This window comes from Filicampus tigris, chromosome 8 (genome assembly GCF_054856515.1).
Source record: "Filicampus tigris isolate MCC_2025a chromosome 8, RoL_Ftig_1.0, whole genome shotgun sequence".
NCBI lineage: Eukaryota > Metazoa > Chordata > Actinopteri > Syngnathiformes > Syngnathidae > Filicampus > Filicampus tigris.
Window position 1 is genome coordinate 5,293,892 of NC_141224.1, and position 16,267 is coordinate 5,310,158.

At 43.2% G+C, this 16,267-nt stretch overlaps 1 protein-coding gene across 16 annotated transcripts in view; it reads left to right on the plus strand.

Annotated features, from left to right (window-relative positions):
- The window catches only part of LOC147143157 (BAR/IMD domain-containing adapter protein 2), a 28,179-nt gene that overhangs the window by 8,340 nt on the left and 3,572 nt on the right, over positions 1 to 16,267 (plus strand). For 13 of the 16 annotated variants that reach the window (XM_086038044.1, XM_086038049.1, XM_086038043.1 and 10 more), the window contains 15 exons: positions 16 to 1,154; positions 3,000 to 3,195; positions 5,281 to 5,425; positions 5,499 to 5,574; positions 7,708 to 7,794; positions 9,700 to 9,761; positions 9,849 to 9,920; positions 11,069 to 11,206; positions 11,585 to 11,737; positions 12,320 to 12,496; positions 12,658 to 13,285; positions 14,016 to 14,208; positions 14,916 to 15,008; positions 15,276 to 15,435; positions 15,533 to 15,573. In XM_086038044.1, the coding sequence (XP_085894170.1) occupies positions 5,378 to 5,425; positions 5,499 to 5,574; positions 7,708 to 7,794; positions 9,700 to 9,761; positions 9,849 to 9,920; positions 11,069 to 11,206; positions 11,585 to 11,737; positions 12,320 to 12,496; positions 12,658 to 13,285; positions 14,016 to 14,208; positions 14,916 to 15,008; positions 15,276 to 15,435; positions 15,533 to 15,573 (1,928 nt within the window). In that variant the 5' untranslated portion in view covers positions 16 to 1,154; positions 3,000 to 3,195; positions 5,281 to 5,377. The remainder of the gene's footprint in view (positions 1 to 15; positions 1,155 to 2,999; positions 3,196 to 5,280; positions 5,426 to 5,498; positions 5,575 to 7,707; positions 7,795 to 9,699; positions 9,762 to 9,848; positions 9,921 to 11,068; positions 11,207 to 11,584; positions 11,738 to 12,319; positions 12,497 to 12,657; positions 13,286 to 14,015; positions 14,209 to 14,915; positions 15,009 to 15,275; positions 15,436 to 15,532; positions 15,574 to 16,267) is intronic. The other 3 variants (XM_086038041.1, XM_086038056.1, XM_086038040.1) reach the window with 3 other exon arrangements.

A 16,267-nucleotide genomic window follows, 5' to 3' on the forward strand; every position in this document is an offset into this window, starting at 1 on the left:
CTCTTCGCTTTACAGACCACGCCTCCAACGCTTACCTTCCGAGAACGTGACGTCCCGCCCACCCGATGCCGCCGGCTTGGCAACTGGCAGACATGCCGGCACGCGAGCGACTCACCTGATTGGCGCCTCGCTCGACTGGCAGCCAACGAGGTGGCGGCAGGACACGTCGTCGCTTTAAAGGTCAAAGGTCGAATGAACATCACACACGGATGGAAACGCTGCACCCTGCCTGTTCATCAACACAGGTGTGAGAAGCATCATTTCCAACGAATAGGGTTATTAAGAATTCCAGAAACTTTCCGGAAATATTCCATCTTGAAAACTATGAGCCTTGTGGGAATGAATTGAGAATTGAGGCTTATTTATTGGAATAGTCCTATTCGTCGTAAATGTAAACATTTTCTTTTGCATAAGCGGACATGCACGCAAAATAGAAACTGCAGCTCTCCTTGCCAACATCACGCCGGTCGGGCGTGATAGGATTGACTCAATTGTATGTTAATAGGTCAGCGTGAGCGTCCTTTTAGATTTAAGTCCCTAAGGAAGACACACAGACAGAAAGACAGACAGCTTTAATGCTTACACTCAAGGACATTAGACTACAGTCGTAAGACTAGTAGGACAGATCCGTCCATCCAATTGTTATATCACTTATCCTAATTCCTATCAGAAAACCGTTTGAGCATTTATTATTAATCTTAAGGTCCATACTAGTAAACTCTGTCCTCTCTCGTCAGAAAATTCACTACACTAGTGCGACAACTTACAAGTAATGTTTTTTTCTTCACTGCTGTATGACGTTCCTGCACACTAGTGGGACATTTTTGGTCATGTTATCAGAGGCAAAACTGTGCTAGTAGCACTGCTAGTCAAGAGATGGTTGTTAAAATGTAATACATGCTCTGCTACTACTACTTTTATGAATGTACTGATTTTTAAAGAGGTGACTTTTATGCTATCATTTATTTATTTTTTAACCTCCATTAGTAATAGCAGATTGACACAGTTTACCTTTCAATGGCTATGCTTCTGTTTTGTTTTTTCACTACAACAGTCTTGTGTACACCGGAAGCTGGACTTAAGTTCCTCAGATGAAGACAAAACAACAACTACATTATATTTCTTTATTTAGATAGAACCAGGCTGGGGGAATTGTGAGTATGCTAACGCTGAACCAAATATGTAGGAATGAAGAAAAAGCTTTTGTTGGTTTGTTATTGTAAATTAATGGCTAACGTTTCATTGTCATGTGTTCTGTGTTTGTTCTTTGTTCCAGCTGCAGCTTTTGTGAAAGCGCTATTTAAATAAAGCTGAGTTAGCCTCAAAAGCGTCCATAAAACAAGTAGCAATTAGTTAAGATCTGCTTCCCTCTACTGGCCAAAAGGGGTTTCGCGGGTTCAAGGCGCTTCAATGCAGAAAAAAAATGTCACCCAAACGATGGTAAAAGTAGTGCGGTGTGTGGCAGCCATTTTACCGGAGTTTATATTACCAAATATGGTTCCATTGTCGCCCTATGTACGTATAAATGCGCTCTTCTGCTCCAGGGAAGTGAAAAAAAAATCAACCTCTGTTCACCGACAAATCAGTTTACAGAAATCTTTCGGTTAAATACTGCTTGGGGTTCACGAACTGCTTCCTGGCTTTCACGTGCAACGCTCACTTGTGCTTTCTGTGATTCAACGTAAACGTCATTTGCGATGTGTTTTGAAAACAGCCCAGAATTTCTCAATTTGCATTAATATTTGATCTATCTAGAGCAGTGGTGTCAAACTCATTTTTGTCGGGGGCCACGTTGTAGTTATGGATTCCCTAGAGGGCCATTATGACTGGAAAATTATATGAATGTATAATCAACTCCTCTTTTGATCACATATCCAGTACAAAACAAATTGAGTTTGACACCTGTGATCTAGACTAGAGTATGCCAGTGACATTTAGTGACAGGCAGAACAATTAAATCGTCGTCCACTAGGTGGCAGAAATTACTATAAACTTGTGTATCCACTTATTGCCATTCATACAACAGAGTTGTAAGAGATTTCTGTTCAATTTAACAGGCCCGCATATCACATAGCGTAAATTAATCTCGAGTAAATTGAGACGAGATCATCATTATTTCAGTATTTGTACTTTTTGTGACGTTTTTGTTTGGTGTGGGCTATGGCATTTTGTTTTAATGTAAAATAAAGGCCCTGGTCAAGTAAATGTCTGTCTGGAAACACTGATCTAAGTATGCCATTTGAAGTCACAGTGTAAAAGCCAGCCAAGTTGATTTTATTTGGGATGCGAGTGATTGGCTTGGCTTGGGGGGGGGGGGGGAACCGACATTGCTCATTTAATACCTCTCAAACAGTATCAACTGGACATTTTCCAAACATTTTTGCAAACAAAGGCCGGATTAATGAAGTGTCCAGTGAGTATTTCTTCCGAACAAAAAAAAAAAAAAAAAGAGAGCCCGGTTCAACGAGGTAGGTAACAAAAGCAGGGCCTCCTCCGCCAACCCCACGAAGACGAGTCGAGTACAGCTGATGAGCCTGCAGCATGTTTGCATGCAGTGAGGCCTCGTCCAGCCCACCAGGTCCTTTGGGGAACAGGAATGTGCGCTACACTTGATCTATGTAGGCCAGGCCTGTGTAACTTGCATGGACTTTTTTTTTTTTTTTTTGGCTTAAAAAGTTCAAGTCATTATTCTCCTGCTGCTATTCAGACCAGGTCCTGTCAGCTCATTGTTATTCAGGCCCAGTGAGGGAGAGAGAGCGAGCGGCAGGACACTGGTTTGGAGGCTGACCGGGCTCTGGTGGGAAGCTGGGTGGACGTCGAGTCGAGTCGAGTGGAGGGGAGGGGAGGGGAGGGCTGCAGAAAGAGCTCCCGGACACTTTTTTTTTTTTTTTCCTTTTTTCTTTTTTTTTGCATCCGTGAAGGCATGTTGCTAATCGGCTCAGTAATGAGGAGAGGTACTGAACGGCACCAAATATCGGACCTCCATTCTTGTGTTGCAGGCGAGGGAGAGAGAGGGAGAGAGAGAGAGAGTGCATGTGAAAAAGGGGTGGAGGGGAGTCGAGATTTAGTGGCCTGCCTGGTGAAACATCCCCCCACTCACTAAAGCCACCCGGCGCAAGAAAAGAGAGGACGGCTCATCAGGAAGTCTCGCTCGCTCGCTCACTTGGCCTCTTCCGACAATGAGATGAGAACAAGGTAACGACTTTCTTGATATTTGTTCCTTTTTTGTGTGTGTATGTTGCTCCACTTGCCGCACACATCAACAGGCTGCAAAGGGCCAGGCTAACATCCACCACCTAGCACAGTTACACCACTTAGTGCACTTTTTGTTACACAGTTCTTGAAGATAATTTGGCTTTGTAAATGATCCGTTTTGTAGGCACTTTGCTTGATTGTTGTGGTGGTGGTATATTACTTTGTCAAAGTTGAACTGTGCTTCCTGTTCTTTCCATCACCATTGCTAGTCTTAACCCTTTACTGTATAGGACACTCAATCAAATATTTTTTTAAATTCAAGTAAAGTAACCCAGTACTGTGTTTCTCAAACTTTTTTTTTTACACTAAGTACCACCTTTGAAAAAAATATATACTTGTCTTTTTGAAATACATTTAAAGACTGTAATCCACGGTAACGTTATGCAATTTGAACATTAACACTGCACTTAAATCTAGGGAAAATTAAAACGCTGTACTTCAGTAATGATTCAATTCAAATGTATTGCACATAAACGTTTTTGGGCGGTGATTCTTTTTGTGTGACGTTTTCTTACCACAGTAAGACTTTTTTGCAACTAAATGTCATTTTTGAAGATTTTAATGCTACACCAATATTATAGACTGTTACTATCCAATAAAAAGGATGCGCATGTAGCGCCAAGTTTTCTTTTTGTTTCCAGACACAGTTAATAGTATTATTAATTTTTATTATTGCATGACTCCATATAGTTTTGATTGTATTTAGTGTTGAGTTTTTGTCATTTGTTATTTTATCGCAATCTTTTTTTTTTTTTCATTATTATTTGGAGAGTTTAAAAAAATCACAGAAATATGTACAAATATGTATATATTTAAGTGGTATTTCAAATTGAAAACTTCCTACTCCTTGCAATACATGGTGTTTCTGTTTGGAACATTTATATTTGACAATTTTCATTGCTTTGATATTTTGTTCGAAATGCTGTCAGGCTTCTCTCTCTCTCTCTCTCTCTCTCTCTCTCTCTCTCTCTCTTTCTCATAGGTCTATGTGACTTAATTATAACTTCATTCCCCCATTTGCCTTCATTGCTAATTGGCTGGAAGAAATCACACGTGTTTTTTCTGCCTTCTAGTGGGTTGTGTGGCATCCATTTTACTGGAATTTAATTAACTTGCCAAGCATGGTTTGAGCCCTTAACAACAACAAAAAAATTTCAGATGTAAACTCTACTTAACATTTTCACACCAGCCACATTTTGTTCCAAGTTAAATACAACCGGATGGGTGGATGTAAAGACGGATGTACATAGAATGGATAGATGTAAAGTCCTGTTTGCAGCGAATGTGTTTAAATGCATCAATTACTCCCCCTCCCCTTCCCATGCACATTTAAAGAGGCTACACCACATGAATGCATCTTCTGTCAGCTCCCAACCACCTGCAGACTTTCCCCTCTTATATGCTAAAAACACTGCAACTCCCCTGGAAGCAAATCTCTCAAGATATTCTCCACTTTAAAAGAATTTATAATCTTCTGCTTTTTTTTTTTTTTTTTTTTCTCTGACACACACACCCACACACACACAAAATACCCGGGTGGCCCTAATGAGCAATAGTCTGGAACTGTTTTCTTTGTGTCATGTAGCATTAGCTGATCTGGGTCAACATCTTGCCTGTAATCTCACTCACATAATAAACCCCGTGGCTGCACATTTTTTTGCCACCATGCAAAAGCAGACTGGACATCCTCTTCTCTCGTGTCGCCCCGTTCTGACACCTGTGACTCGCCGCCCACGCCGCACCGTTCTTATCTTGCGGAATATTTGGATTAGCGCGATAGTGCTGGAATTGGCCCTAGCGTATAGGAGGAGATCCGTGTGAAAATAACTGCTTTCAGTCAAGGGCGTGCGCTCATATCTTGACGTGAGGTTACAGCGACCTCTAAACGCCCCCCCCCCCCCCCCCCCCACGGTGCCTTTTTTTTTTTTTTTTAAATCACATACTTTCACTAATCACCTGCATTTTTGAATAAATACAAAGACTGCCTTTCTTAAATACGCCGTAATTGTGTCTCTCTCCTCACAGGGGCCTATCATCTCCTGTAAATCAGAACGTCCTGACCAAGAACAGCGAGTTCCATCAGTAACAACACACTTGGAGATCGAAGAAATAGAAGCACAAAATGTCGCGAACGGACGAGGTCAACAAGATGACGGAAAATGTTTATAAGGTATGACTATGCCGTTTTACTTTTCACGATTTGGTGGGGTGATGTGTCCGACAAGTTTGATTTTTGCCAACAGGGTATTCTGGACCACTTTAACCCCAGTCTGAAGAATTTTGTCACCATGGGCAAACACTACGAGAAAGCCCTCACAGGTTTGTCCAAATAAAGAATGCATTATTTTTCAGTCCTGTCTGAAAAAAAAAATAAAAAATAAAAATCGCTGTGAAAAACACATGTCCAATTTTTATTTTTTTTTATTTTTATTTTTTTTAACTTTCACGTTAATGTAATGTTTGTAATGCAGAAACCCCATTCACGTAAACATAAAAAAAATTGAAAAAAATGGACATAAGTGTATTCACAGGACAGGGACGATATATTGTGTTTCACGATAAAACTGAACTATATTTAAAATGTTATATGTACTAGTGGCTAAAAAGCCACATGGGTAGAGAGTCTCTGTAAGAGAAATGCACAAGTTTCCTCTCTGAAGGCAGAAGAGACGCAGCCTGTTGGGGTGGCTTGTGATATCAGTGGTGTGAGCTGTGGCTGACAGCAGCTTCTGCGTGACAGTTTTACCGTTCCCCCAGCGTTTGATAAAAGGCCGAAAAGTGCACCGGAGACTGTGGCTCTCCTTTCCCGCATTCAAGGGCAAGTAGGAAAAACATGATCTAGCGTGGGTGTGAACGATGACCCCCCATTAGACACTCACTGTCAAACCAGTGCACATTACAATCTATTAACATCCAAAACAAAAGCGATAACGGAACATTCTGTCTTTATAAAGGTGCACTGTCAAAATGTTCTTGTTTTCCTTCAACAATATTTTTGTGCAGAGCTGGGCATTTTACAAATATTTCCTGGTCCGTTTATCGCCTTCTACCCTTCCGCCATCCGTTTAGCCGCCATTTTGTCTGGCCGGAACAAATAGTAATCGCCTATATGCCGCCTATCCCTTTAAACGGGCTTCCGTTTGCGTTTCTGTCTACAAACTTTGACCAACTTTCAGCCCCTCACCCCCCTTGTAAAAACAGTTATTCTTGTAAAAAAAAAAAAAAACAGTATTATACTGGATACCGGATGGATGGATACTTTGGTACTTTTGTCATGCATTTGCCAGGTCATCACACAAACCCAGCAAAAAAAAAAAAAAATCCCCTAATGGACAACAGTGCTGAAACCACCTCCTAATCAATTCATTAAGCAATCAAAGATCATATGTGTTCTTCCTATCAAGAAATTCTGGACAACCGTATCCTTCCAAATTTGTGGTAGGCCCTTTTCTATTATTCCCAGCGCACAAAGCAAGGTCCATAAAGGCATGCTTGGGTGAGTTAAGCATGGAAGAACCCCTTTCAAAATCTAAAGGGATGGTGTGACCTCATGAAAAGGCGAAAAATAACCTCAAACACAAGAAGGGCAGAAGCTGTTTGTAGCATTTCAACTCCTGATTTTCATCCTTTTTTCAGAACGTCGTCCCCCAAAACCGACGATTGCGAAATCTAGTGGTGGAATTACGAATACTTTCTTACTGTACTGAAGTAGATGTTTTTTTTTTAGATCCTTGGAATGTATTTTTCGGATGATTTTTTTACTTTCAGTTCCTACATTGGAAAACCTTTCTACTCCTTACTTTGCCATAAGATGCTTGTTACTATTTCACTTGATGGAGCGCATACCTTCGTCAGGGAAAATCTAGTAATAAAAGTCGGGGGGGGGGGGCAAAATTGTCACAGCAACATTGTTGTCTTTCCCTGACTTAATTAACTCCTCTTTGCTGTCCATTTTTAAAAGTCATCCTAAAACCAATTTTACTTGTTGGCGTTCAAAACAGCGCAACTCTTGAGCCCCTATTTTAGTGTCTTATTTGTTTTTATTGTTTTTAACTATGTTACTGTTTTATTGTCTTAAAATTGTGTTCGATTGTCTTTATGTGCGATTTTTACTCACGTACACAACGTTGAAAGTCTTTTATAAATAAAATGAAGTTGAGTTTGTCCCACTATTCATTAGCTAGCTTTTTCCCGGTGTATGGATTTTGAATTTTCAAAGCGGCATTATGATTGACGGCATTTTTCTTCCGCATCTCATTCACTACCCCAACAAAGTTTTGTCGAAAATCGATTTTGTCGTCTTTGTGCAATCTTGCTAAATATACCTTGTCTGCTTTTCTGGAGTGTATGCTAAAATGAATGTTATGGAAAATGTATACAACAAGAACAAAGCTAGTAGCGGACTAAGACTTTTCCTTGGTACTGTATGAAAATGTGTTCTCTCTTCCTCAGGAGTGACAGTGGCAGCGAAGGGCTACTTCGACGCTCTGGTCAAACTGGGGGAGCTGGCCAGCGACAGCCAAGGCTCCAAGGAGCTGGGTGAGTACATGCGTAAGGGCGTCGAAGGACGTGGTTGCGAACGGGGCAAATGAAAATGAGCCGCTTATAGACTCAAACGAGCTGAGAGGATTCGGGGCGTGGGGAAATAGTCTGTGGGCCTCGGAGCTTTGTGTTTGTCCAGGGAGCAGATGAAGACACAAGAGGAAATGTAGAGAGCGAGGAAACACAGGGAAAGGGAGAGAGTGGACTCATTGTTGGGAGATTAACAACACCACATGATCTCATTGTGATGCCGAAAACAGCGGGGGAGGCGGGCAGGAGTGTCAAGAGGGCGAGATGCCAGCCGCTGCATACTACTGCGCTGTGTGGCCCATGCAGAGAGGAGGCTCGCTCCGCTTTGTCAACCGAGGCCTGTGTGCAAACTACTAAAACGTCTTGAAGCCATTCGCAATGTATTTAGATCAACTTTAATGGGAATTCAACCCAAACATTTTTTTTTTTTTCAAGAACATGTTCTATGCAAGGCCACTAATTGAAACAGGGCATTCTGATAAATACTGCGTTTGTGGAATAAGAGTTAATCTACTTGTTGTTTTTTTTAGCCATCTCCGGGGGGCGGCCATTTTGTCGTTTCTGTCGACCGAAAATGACATCACAACCGCTCACAACGACCAATCACGGCTGACCTGTTTCCTGAAGCTGAGCTGTGATTGGTCGTTATCTGAGCCCTGGGTAGTTGTGACAGAAATGACAAAATGGCCGCCCCCTGAGATGGCTAAAAAAAAAACGGGTGGATTTTGCTGCTTAACTCATATTCCACAAACGCAATATTCATAAGAATGCCGTCTTTCAACTAGTGGGCCTGCTGGGAACATATTCTTAAAAAAAATATGTTTGGGTTGATTTCCGCTTTAAGACCACTTCGTACACAATCCAACGTAATACAAATATACCGGTATTAATAACCACTTTTGATTGACGCTGTAGAACTCCGTTTATTGTTGTGCACCGATTTAAAACGGCAACATATCATACTGAGAGCTATTTATAATGTTTTGGTTAACTCGCATCCATACATGGGAGGAATATAATATTAGAAACAGCTCTCACTTGTGGACACATCTTTTTTTTTCTTGGATTATGAGAGTGGTCCGTCTCATTATACTTGATTTATGGTATAGTCATATTCCTATGATAAGAGAAATATTTTTATTGACCGCACCTATTGTCCCGTTATAACTGATTTTTCTGTTACACTGAAACTATTTTTGTTGACATGTTTCCAACTTCCAACTTTTTGTTTTTTAAACAGAAACAGAAGCTATTTTGTGTTGAGAGGTGTTTACAATGTGTATAAATAGTGTTTCACTATGGTTGTAGCCTGTGACACAGCCATTTTATGCCTTAAATCAATTATTTAACATTTTTAAGACCCGAGCAGCGACTACTCCGAGGTCGCTATTGTTCCCGTCGAAAATCCTCTTCTTCTTCTTCCTCTCCGCAACGAATCGCATTTTTGAGGGCCTAAACATGAAGGAAAACCCCGCAACTTTGCACCCACGTCGGTCCTGTGAAAATTGCTCTTTGCCTCGGAGCAGTGCGATGGCCGCAGCGTTTCTCAAAGTGGCACTGAATGAAATGTTTACGAAAACCGCGTATACGCATTATCATCATCATACTGTATGTTAAATTGTCATAATTGTTAAAGTGTCTCCACGCTTGTATCTACTGTAGAATCATAATAACAAAAAAGGGGGGGGGGGGGGGGGGGACAACGCGTCCGCAACCGCAAGGTTGACGCGATCGACATATTGTGTCGCTTTTCTTTATAATATGCTGTTAAAGCTCGAGCCGCTAAGCTGCTTTCCATTGTTTCGTGACAATTGCGACAGACTATTCCATTTTGTTCCCTTCTGTTCTGGTCCGCGTGACCCGGTTGCGCAGGAGACACATTGTTTCAGATGGCCGAGGTCCACAGACAGATCCAGGTGCAGCTGGAAGACGTGGTAAGATGGAGGGAGGGAGAAGGCGACGTTAGCGCAGGCATCGGCCGGACGTGAACGAACAACCTTTTTTGGCACGTTCTTCCGCAGCTCAAGTTGTTTCATTCCGAGCTGCTGGCCCAGCTGGAGCAGAAGCTGGAACTGGACATCAAATACCTCACGGTAAGTCAACGCGAGGACGTGAGGTCCCGCTGCGGCCGACACATGGTTCGCATCTAGTTCACTGGACGCCTTGCAAAGCAAGGCGACAGGGTCAATGGCGGGGACTTTATATTCAATACAGAGTAGTGACTCGTTTGCGAATTGATTGTGATTGCTTTGGTTGTAAATGGAGGGTTGTCCTTTTGCCACACGGTTGCCAGCATGTGAGCGGCGTGTGTGAAAAGTGAAAACACAACATTGAATTCAGTTGCTCTCCATTCTCACCTGAGACCTTGGAACACTAACGAGTCACTTGACTCGTGAGGGAAAATTTTCACAAAAGGGGTGTTCTCACTTTTGTTGACATCTAATTCAACCAGGGTTAGAATAGTTTGGGATTTTTTGTTGTAGTTAGTTTTTATTTAATTTAGTCTTTTTTTTTTTTTTTTATTCAGTTCATTTTAAATCAATCAGCTTTCAGAACAGGTTTGTCCATTTTTATTTGTTTTTTTTTAATTTCTCGAAACATGCTTCGTTTGAGTTGTTTTTATTAGTTTTAGTATTTTTTTTTACGTATGGAGTAGTGTTGAGCTCAAATTAACAACACAAAAAAAAAAAGGCCACTAAGTATCGTGTAATAAAATAAACTACAATTCTCAAACAACTGTTTGACCTTACCGAAATCATTTCAATTCAGATGAATCCCGATAGCTCATGTATGATATTCACTGACAAAGACAAAAAAGGAAATACATTTTTGCAATAATTGGAGTTGGTTTTAGAAACGCACAATGTAGTTTCAGTGAGTTTTCGATTCATAAAAGCATTTTTATTTCAAGTCACTAACCAAAATGTTTTCTCAATTTTCATTATTTCGTTTGTTTTTGTTAACTATAATAACCTGGAGTTCAATTCACCCACTTCCCATTCACACCTGACACGTTGTAACACTCATGATTCACTTGACAGAAGGGATTGAACATTTTCATTCAGGGGTGTGCTCACTTTTGTTGCCAGTGGTTTAGATATTAATAGCTGTGTTTTGAGATATAATGAGGCCACAGTAAATGTACACCGACGGCTTTACATCGCAGCAAAGTGTCTTTACGTCAGTGTTGTCCCGAGACATCACAGAATATTTACAAAAACGTGAACGTGTCCTGCTTTAGGCCACGCTGAAGAAGTACCAGACCGAGCGGCGGTCCAAAACCGATTCCATCGAGCGCTGCCAGGCCCAGCTGAAGAAGCTGCGCAGGAAGAGCTTGGGCAGTCGCCACCCGAACAAGTACGGAGACAGAGAGATGCAGGCGAGTGCGCTCACCTCTTCCGCGGTCGGGCGTCCGAAACTAGCTCACCGCGTTTCTGTTTTGTCTACGAGAAATAAACGGGTCGCTCTGAATGAGCTTACGCGGCAATCTGCATCAGCTGATTGTTCAGTTCACAATGAGAAGATTGAGAGGATTTATTTGCCTCATATGGAAGTCAAGGAGCAAGTGTTCTTTTATAGCAAAGGTCAACAAGTCCACGAGTGCTGTTTTGGGATTTATTTGTGACGCGGGAAGTGATGTCACGTGTGTTATTCCCGACATTTACAACAATGTAGTCTAAAGGTCACTCCGCCCCCATGTGGTGGTTATGAATTAAGAATGTATGCCGGGGTTATTCATGTCTGATTCCGTTCTCAGTTTGTGGAGCTGATGAGTCGGCGCCAAGTGGAGCTGGACACGCTGGTCGCTACGGGTTACAGGTCGGCGCTGACCGAGGAGAGGAGGCGATACTGCTTCCTGGTGGATCGGCAGTGTTGCGTGACCAAGCTGCTCATCAACTACCACTGCAAGGTGACGCGTCGCGCAGCAGTCCAGCTGCCACCTCCAAAATTCCATATCGGTCGAGCCCTAATAATTAATATAATAATGATATAATCATGTATGTTATTCTTGCTTGTTGAAATTCGCTTACAATATGTTTTAAAAGTTGATTCAGTTTAAAGCGTGTGGGAGAGGTAAGCTTGGTGTTCAACACAGCACGTGTCCTGAGCCCCTATTTTATTGTGTTATGTGTTTTTATTGTCGGAAAATGATGTTCAATAGTCTTGGGTTTTATGTGCGGTTTTATTATTTACAGCACTTTGAAAGTATTCACAAAACTATTATGCGCTCAAACTAATCGCAGGTTTCCACCCATTGCAGGTGGTTATGGAACATATCGTCGATGTCACACTTGTCTCCATTTTTTAAAATGTTCTTATTTTTCCGCAAATGGCGTTTCCGCGTTACAGACGTCGCATTAACGTACAAAAAAAAAAAATGTCAAGTGCTTTTCACATCACAGCAACGACATCCTCCACAATAAACAAGATGTTGACTGTATTGAGATTTCTTTCCAACGAGGTCATTCATTTTCTTTTGAATTCTGCACAGGTGAGGGAGCTCCTGTCGCAGAAACTGTCGTCGTGGCAACAGTCGTGTACTCAGCCGACCAAACTTCCAGAGCGCGCTCTCAACCTGTTGCGTCACACGGCGCCACAGAGCTCCGGGGCGGCCGGCATCGCCGAGGTCCTCCGACACACCAAGCTGGGCTGCTCTCAGTCGGAACAGGTGAAACCGTGTTGGAAAATTTCCCCCCGACACAAAACGCAAATTGTCCACAGGTGTGAATGTGAAAATGAATAAATAGATGTCAGACGCTCAACATGGCCGAACGTTGAAGCTTCGGAGGACGTTTGTGGCCTTGAAGTAGCTTTTGTTTTGTTTTACAGAGGCTGTCAGTTCAAGAGGTCCCACCTCTGCTGAATGGCGACCGTTCCCAGCAGCAGCAGCAGCAGCAGCGCTCGCCCCCCTCCTCGTCTTCCCAGGGCGACGCCTGTCCTCAGGGCTCTCCTCAGACCTTCCGCCCCCTTTCCGCCGCCGGGGGCTCGTCGAGAGGAGCGTCCCCTCAGCGCAGCTGCTCCCCGCTCACCGCGTCGGCGGCGAGCCCCCCGGCCGACAGCAGCGGCAGCGCCAGCCCGGCCGCGTCCACGCCCACGGGCGGCGCGGCGCAGCCCTCCTCTCTCCTCATGGCCGCCAACACCAGCAACCTGTCGCCGAGCCTCATCCCCTCCACCGTCATGTCGCTCGGCCAGGCGTCCGCGGGCGAAAGCGCCTCGCGGGGCGTCACCCTCGCCATCCCGCACAGCGCCCCCCACAGCCCGACGCTGCCCCACAGCGCCCCCCTGTCCAGGGCCATGACCCCTGTGCAGCTGCTGCACCAACAGGTGGGCCCGGGAGGGAACAACACTCTACCCAGCGCTCATCCTTGGCTGATGAAGACCGCTGAGATGTGCGCCACGTCCACTCTTCCGCTGCCCAAGAGGCCTGGCAGCGAAATGAGGCTGGGCGGCTTTCAAGGTGATGAGGACATCAAAGTTTCATCTATAGCCGGCATACGTTTGCTTCAGTGAGGACTTACCTGACTTAATCAGGTCGCTATTATTGAAACCATCAATACTGTACATTAATGCAGTACGGCAGCATATCCGAAAGAGTTCGGAAACCAACATGTATCTCAAAATGGAACTGAAAGACAGCATACTCAAAGAGATGCTGATGACCCCAAATTGTCTTCACAAATAATATGTTCTATGCGCCTCCACTAGTCTAAACATGGCATTCTGATTCATATTGCATTTGTGGGATATTAATTAAGCAGCAAAATCCACACACATTTAGCTATCTCAGGGCGGCCATTTTGTCACTTTCTGTCGACTGAAAATGACATCACAACTACTCAGGGCTCAGGTAACGACCAATCACGGCTGACCTGTTTTCTGAAGCTGAGCCGTGATTGGTCGTTACCTGAGGCCTAAGTAGTTGTGATGTCATTTTCAGTCGACAGAAAGTGACAAAATGGCCGCCCCCTGAGACGGCTCAAAAAGGGATGGATTTTGCCGCTTAACTCCACAAACGCAAAATGAATCAGAATGCCGTGTTTCAACTGGTGGGCCTTGCTGGGAACATATTCTTGAAAAAAAAACGTGTTTGGTTTGATTTCCGCTTTGAGAAAAAACATCGAATGGAGCCCATTCCTGATATATTCAATATGAATTCCTCCATATTCTTCCTTCCCTTTTTCACGCAGGCGCCAGGATGCTGCCTCTTTCGGGGCCCACGCGGGTGGAGGCCATGTTCGCTCACTCGCCCAGTGCGTCGCACGGCGGGGGAGGAGTGGGCGGTGCTTCCTTGCTGCACTTCCTGCCCGGCGACAGCATCACCTTGCTGATTTCTGAGCAAAGAGATGGTTGGCACTACGGGCAGAATGATCGCACCGGACGGTATTTTACAAGGATCTCTCTCTCTTTCAATGCCATCAGATTACAGCTGGAAACACGTCAAGGCTGCTTAGTCCCAAACCTTGAAGGAGTTTTCTCTTCACCTATGGCACAAATATAATGCCGACAGCACGAAAAAATATTCACTGAGGATATTTGACTTTCATTCATTTCCATTTGTAGTTCCGTGGACGCCTGAATAGTAAAAATCTGTGCATAATTGAGGCCCATTATAACTTTTTTTTTTTTTTTTTTTTTTTACTTTTACTAAAGTAATTATTTGGACGACTCCTTTTTATTTGCGTCATATTATGCTAGCGTAACCAAACTCTCACGTAAGTACAATTTTTGACCCAGATTAAAGTGGACTAAAAGTCAAAACACTCACAAGGAGCCGCTCACGTCCAGGCGCTCGCACTGAATTTACCTGCGTCATGCGCCTGACATCACGCAGTAGGCCACGCCCCTTAAATTCACACATCATAGACGTGACTATTCATTTCTTTACATTCTCTTTTATTTCGTTTCATTATACTTTACTCTAATGCAATGCTTCTCATATCATATCCAACTATCCATTTTCTTTTGTAATTCTTTCTGCTCTTAAATATTCCACTTGATTCATCTTGAGTGTTTAGAAAGACTCATGACAAAAAGATGGTGATAGTATATCATTCTTTGTGTTTTTTTTTATTTTTTTACTTTGACAGGAAAGGCTGGTTCCCTTTCTCCTACACTCAGCCACAACACAGCAGGACGGATCACCTTGAGAGGCGAGTCAGCCTTGACCATGCACCCAAAAAGTACAATCATATATTACTACTTATACTGTCACTGTTCATCACCGGCCACAACATTAGGTACACTTGGACATCAAGCGAGATCACATTTGATCTGACCTATGACTAGATTCTCACCTAACGGAATTGCCGCAATGAACTAGGAACTCGGTGTCGAACCTCAACTGGATTGTGCCGGTGTACCTAATGAAGTGTCTGCCCGTTGAATGTAGCAATTGCCTGATGAGGTGTGTGCCCCCTTCCCCCCGCCACCCCCGCCCCCCGTTGCAGCTCCTTTTTCCTTTCCAAGGCCAACAGCACCAGCATGAGCCAGCTCGATCAGCTGGTGTCTCCCACTCTCACCCCCGACTCGGAGGAGGAGCGCTCCCTCCCGCCCCAGAGGATCAGCACCTTCCGGCCACGCCCGTACAGCATGGCCGACACCAACAAGGTCAGGGTGTGATCGAACAAAAACATAGGTACTTAAAAAAAAAAAAAAAAATACAAAATGATGAAGTAGCATGATCTTTATTTCTCTTCGCTGACAGATCTGTGCGCAGTTGGCCTCCTCGCCGCCATCCCCAACAAGGTATTTGCTAACACCTGCTTCCATTTTTTTCTCTTTTTTTTCCATCTCCAACTGATTTTGGGTGCTATGGCTTTGAAATAACATTTGAGGTTTTTATCAACAAAAATCCAATTGAAAGAATTTGATCCCCCCCCCGTTGGATATAGAAAACAAATGACAATGACAAGTTTTACTCTTCGTTTTTTCCCTTCTAAAATTATCCGCAAATGTTTCCACTCATGTTGTCTGTTTCTGAGCAGGAATTAAAGTTTTTTTTTTGTCATTTTTTGAAAAATAGTCACTAAAGTGGGTCGAAAAAGTTATAAGATATGGTGTTTGCTCGACATTTTGCCACTTGCTGATTTTTTTTGGGGGGGTGGGCATATTTTCTGTTGTTCACTGAAAAATTCTTCTATTCACTGTTTTTGTGATGTTTCTGAAACGCCCTAAGATGCCACAAGATGGCGCCAAAGTCGTGTCTCGTCGAAAAGTAGTGCTTTGGTGCTATATTGTGGCATCTCAGTGCCAAGGAGTGAGTTGAGGAACTTCTATAAGCCTTTTCTAATATAAAAGTGGTGCTTTGCTGCCATCTTGTTCCATCTTAAGGCGTTTCAGATGCATTAAAAAAAAAACGAACTAGATTTTTGATATTGACGGTAGGTCTTGGTCCCATTCACCTGGAAATTAATGAATGTGTAATGAAAAAGTGGCTAAT